This window comes from Belonocnema kinseyi, chromosome 5 (genome assembly GCF_010883055.1).
Source record: "Belonocnema kinseyi isolate 2016_QV_RU_SX_M_011 chromosome 5, B_treatae_v1, whole genome shotgun sequence".
Taxonomy (NCBI): domain Eukaryota; kingdom Metazoa; phylum Arthropoda; class Insecta; order Hymenoptera; family Cynipidae; genus Belonocnema; species Belonocnema kinseyi.
In genome coordinates, this window is record NC_046661.1 from 57,955,249 (window position 1) to 57,960,516 (window position 5,268).

The 5,268-nt window shown below is 39.5% G+C and overlaps 1 protein-coding gene across 1 annotated transcript; it reads left to right on the forward strand.

Annotated features, from left to right (window-relative positions):
- The first annotated feature begins 4,384 nt into the window (after window positions 1-4,384).
- On the forward strand, window positions 4,385-4,837 carry LOC117173670. The gene has a single exon (XM_033362311.1). The coding sequence runs from the start codon at window positions 4,385-4,387 to the stop codon at window positions 4,835-4,837; it is 453 nt and encodes a 150-aa protein (XP_033218202.1).
- The last annotated feature ends 431 nt before the right edge of the window (window positions 4,838-5,268 follow it).

The window sequence follows — 5,268 nt, forward strand, 5'->3', positions numbered from 1 at the left end:
ATTCTGAAAGTAATTTTCTGGTGCAATATATAAAAATATAACAATTATTTCGAATAAAAAGGGTCAAAGTTTCATGCTCGTAAATCGTGACATAAAAGTTAACATTTTTTTATAATACCAAAAATTTAGCCCTTAATAACTTATCTGGTTTCCGCTTTTTGTAGGACATGCACAAAATGAGCCATCTTAAAAAGCTACTCAGGCTGAAAATAGCTCAAAATAGCAAAAATTGTGTTTTTTTAAATACTCATAACTCTTGATCCATGCAGACTAGATTTTTTTATTTACGCACGATTTCCTGAAATACATCTTTTTTCTGACGTTATTTATGTAACGATGCCTATAATCAAAATATTATGAAGAAACTGAACGTGAGTAATTTTCCCTGAAAAATAGGTCAAAAGTGGTGAACTTTGGAATGCCATAACTTATGAAATATTGGTGCTACGTAATTGCTCTTTGTATATTAACTAAACTTCAGAATGAAGTTTTCTCGGCTCAACTTAACGTATTTTATATGATAGATCTAAATGTCACTTTAGTATATGTGTTACGATATAGCCCCCCTCCCCAGGCTTAATTATATTATGAACAACCCCTAATGTAATGGAAAAATTTCGTAGTGCTATACGGCGGATGTCGAAACTTAAATAACTGTTACTATAGTTTTTTCCCGTCGTCTTAAGGCAGTCAGTTTGTTATAAAGATTGATATTAAATCCGAATTCTGTAAAAAATGTCCCCTTTTTTTATTCTAGAATATATTATCAATAATAAAATATTCACATTAAAAAAATAGTGAAAATTGCACAGTGTAAATAACACAAAAGTATTGGATATTTATTGGTCATCATATTCAACTCCTTTTTAAACTTGAACGTTTCTTTCATTATTTATACTTTACATCTAATTTTCTATATTAGTTTTAACAAAAATTTACCTATATTTTAAAATCATGCAGAAAATACATACCAGGATAGATATAACTATGATTCGGCATTACCTGTAAAACGAAATAGCAGTATATTATCTAATCAGATTAATAATACTAAACTGCAATGACGTGTGTAGCTCACCAATGATAATCGCAGTTATCTGCTATTGAGTATTTATAACTATTTGAAGATCAGAGAACGCAGACTGGAAATATACAACAAAACCTCAAATAAAAATAGAAAATCTTTTAGGCTTCCGTTCCCGTTACCGACCGCGATTTTTGGTGATTTTTGTGTTGCTAACTTTTTGGCTGTGGTGAAGGGGTAGAGGGAGTTTAAGAAGAGAACGGGCGGCGAGTAGAGTCTTGAAGGGCTAAGGAATAAGTGAGAGTCAAGGGGTTAGTAGAAAGGCTGTGAGTTTTATAAAAATCTCAAACGTAGAAAAGAAGGATCTTCATGTTAGGAACGGTTGTGGAAAGTGATGTTTTTGCGTAGAGTGAGTGACAGGGGAGTGTGAGGGTTGGATGAATGAGAAGAAGCAGTTGTGTAATAGTTTAATACTGGTGAGTTATAGTGAGAGAGATTCCGAGTGATTTTTAGAGTGCTGGCCTTATATTTAGATTGAACGAGTGGCGTGGGAGATTGAAAGCGAAGGAAATGAAAACATGACGTAGAAAAGAATATCTGGCAGACATGTCAGTGACACGAAGTCCAGAAAGGACAGAGAGAGGGCTGCAGGAGACAAATACAGAAAGTGGGTCGGGATTAACCAGCAAAACTATGCAAGTGACTAAGGCGAGCGAGAACATAGAAGGTAGCATTGACAGTAGCGTAAGTAGTGATAAGGCAGAGGTATTTGAGAGGCTCGCAAGGGGGGGGGGGGAGTAGAAAACAAACGAGGCAGACCGACAAACTTACAAAGGCTACAGAGAGCGCGCAGTTCGCATAGTACAAACGCAAAGGGGTTTTTTGACAAGTGGCGACAACCACCGACCACGAGTAGCAAACGGGAGCACTCGGAAGATAATAAAAGGGTTAGAGACCCGTTACATGAGGAAGGGGAAACATAGCGAGCAAGCATAGGGAAGAAGTCAGGTAGGAAGTGAAAAAAATGAGAAATAAATGAGAGGAATGGGTTGCTCCGTGGAAAGCCGAGGAAGAGGAAGTATTTAGGAAACTGGATAGGATATAAAGTAAACAGATAGAGAGTGAGAAAGAGAGGACAACTGAAATGAGGTCGCTTGAGCAGGTGGTCAGGAAACTAGAATGCGGAAGTAGATAACGGAAATGTTTGGAGTAGAAGACGTAATTAAGTGGGATTATAAACTGCAGCAAGAAAATGAGAGAATGAGCAGACGACTGAATGAAACAGAAGTAAGACTAGAAGGAGAAGAGAGAAAAAAAGATATCGAAATATAGTAATTAAAGAAATGATAGTAGAAAGTGATTCGGGAAAGGAAGAAGTAAAGAAGCTGATGAACGATATTGGTTCTCAGGTGAGAGTGGAGGCGGTAAAGGTGATAGGGAATAACACAGAAGGGAAAACAGGTGTGCTCATTGTGAAATTGTGAAGCGAGGAGGAGAATGGAGAATGGAGTAAAGTAGATCTGAGACGATAAGGGAAAAGAATTGAGAGCAGAGGGAACAATAAAGGAAAGAAGGGTAAACAAAAGTAATGAGAGTAGAATAGACGAGGGTGGGTTTTCACCAGAGAAGAAAAACTTAGCGCAGGAAAGACGAGAGGGAAGGACAAAAAGAGAGGAGTGAGTGTGGCTTTCTTCAATGTGTCAGGGTTGAAAAAAGTGGAACGTGGTAATGCTGAGTACAACATGGGTAGTTGAAAAAGATTGAAAGGGCTTGAAACGAAAGTTAGCGAAAGAGTATGTGTACAATGCAAAAATCAAGGATGAAACATGAGAACGGAAGGGGGATGGGAGGCATAATGTCAGGGATTAAAAAGGAGCTGATGGGAGATGAAAGAGTGGAAGAGAGAGAAGAAAATCGGGAGGGCGTGATTGTGAGAAGAATAAAGATAAGAAGAGAGAGAGAGTGGCCATTTTTGGTGTGCATTAAAGGAGATGGGAAGAGGATGGTTAGAGAGTATTAAGGGAATGGATGGAAGAAAGGAATGAAGAGCTGGTCTTGATAGGAGGAGACTTCAACGCGTGGACAGAAGAGTTGGAGGGGGGGATACGGGATGAAGAGAGCGAAACTTTCCGAAGAAAGTCCAAGCACAGGCATGTAGGTCGGGAGAGTAAAACTCTTTTGAACCTGTTAGGAGAGGAAGGGTGGTTATTCTGCAATGGAAATCTAAGAGGAGATGAAGAAGGGGAAGTGTCGTTTATGGGTATAGGGGAGACTGTGATAGATTACATTCTAACAGAAGAAAGAATAAGGAACAGAATGGATAAAAGTCGAAGTAGGTAATCAAATAGGCTCAGAACACTTCCCGTTAATAGCTACATTGAAATTTTCAGAATGGAAGCGGCGTAGCGAAAAAAGGAAAGAACTCACGAAAGGAAAGTGAAAATGGGTAAATGCGGAGAGGATAAATTAAGATAAATTAAGATAGGAAAAAATAGAGAATGAGAAGATTAGACGATTGAAAGGGGAAGACGTGGACATGCACCTGTAAAAGATAACAGAACTAACAGAGAGGATAAAAGAAGAGGTAAGGCCAGGGTGAGAGGAGGAGGAATTGAGGAGGGGATGGTGGGATGCAGAATGTAAGGAGAGTAAAAATAGAATGAAAGAAAATGTAACAACGTGGAGAAAAGCGGAGATAGGGAAACAGGAATATAATAGGAGAAAGAGAGGAAAGGAAAGATTGTTTAGTGATAAAAGTAGGTATACGGAAGAGGTGAAAAAGGAATCAGGGAAGGGAGGGAATAGGAGGTGATTAATATGTAACGAAGGGGAAGGAACGGCATCAATGAGGAAATCGAGATGGATGAGTGGACCCTGTGCTTTAAACGACTGTTTAGGAGGAGTGGAAAATAAATCATAAAAGAAACAAGGCAACAGGAGAGGACGATCTTGAAAACGAGGCATTGAGGTTTGGAAGGGCAGGGGTGAGAAAGAAAATAAGGGAGGTATGCAACAAGGTGTGGAGAGGAGAAGGATGGCCTAAGGAGTGGAGGACAGGGTTGGTGGTACCGATAATTAAGAAAGGAGAGGGTAAGAAGGTGAAGGAGTATAGGGGAGTCAGTCTTATCTCGGTAGGCCATAAAATATATACGGAGATACTCCAAAAGAGATTAAAAAGGAAGGTGGAGAGAAAGAAATCATTCCACATACTCAGGCGGGATTCTGAAAATGCATGGAAACAGTAAACAACATCTACGTACTGAATTATTTAGTGAATAGGAACTTAGGGAGGAAGAAAGGAAAACTAGTGGCTTTATTTGTAGATTTTTAAGCAGCGTTTGACTCAGTAAACAGAAAAGTGTTATGGCAGCTTATAAAGGAGAGGGGGTGGATGAAGGGTTGGTCGAGAGGATAAAGGAGATATTCGAAGAGACTCAGATAAGGGTTTGGATTGGGAAACAGAAAGGGGTGGTATTTTGGAGTGGAAGGGGGCTCAGGCAAAGGTGCCCACTGAGTCTACTACTATTCAGTCTCTTATTGGCAGATCTAGAAGAGAAACTGGAGAAGAAAGGAAAAGGGAGAACGGTAATGGGAAATAGTAAGGTATATTCTTTAGCGTATGCAGACGATGTAATTTTAATAGCGGATGACGAGAAAGGGGTGAGTCTCACAATGACAGTGTTTGAGGATTATGTGAGAATTAAAGACTTAACGGTCAATGTAAATAAGATGAAGATTATGTGTTTTAAGAAGAGTAGGACAGAAGTAGAATATGAATGGAAGATGTGCCAAAAGAAAGTGGAACAGGTGGAGTAATTTAGTTATTAAGGCTTCTGGTTTGAGTCGAAAGGCGGGGTTGAACTACAGGTAAGGAGAAGGATAGAATAATGGACTAAAGTAATGGGGCAGTTATGGGGTATAGGGAAGAGAAGGTTTAGGGATGACTGCCAGATGAGACTGTGGATGTTTGATGCGTTAGTCTGGTCAGTCCTAAGTTAAGAAGTGGAGATCTGGGGGTGGAAGGAGCACAAGAGGGTGGAAAGTATGTAGGAGAGATTCTTCAGATGAGTAATGGCAGTGAGGTGGAGCTGTCCAGGATATATGTTGAGGGAGGAATTAGGTTGAGGTAAAATGGTTATAAGACAAAGAGAGCATGGAACTTTGAGGAGAAGCTAAAAAGGGGGAGGGAAGCAGGATAGCACAAGCTTGTCTACGGGAAGTAGTGAAAAAAGAGGAAAGGGGTAACA

What these genes read in the sequence shown, in the direction of transcription:
- LOC117173670 (XM_033362311.1), top strand. Translation starts at nt 4,385, where the DNA reads ATGGCAGCTTATAAAGGAGAGGGGGTGGATGAAGGGTTGGTCGAGAGG.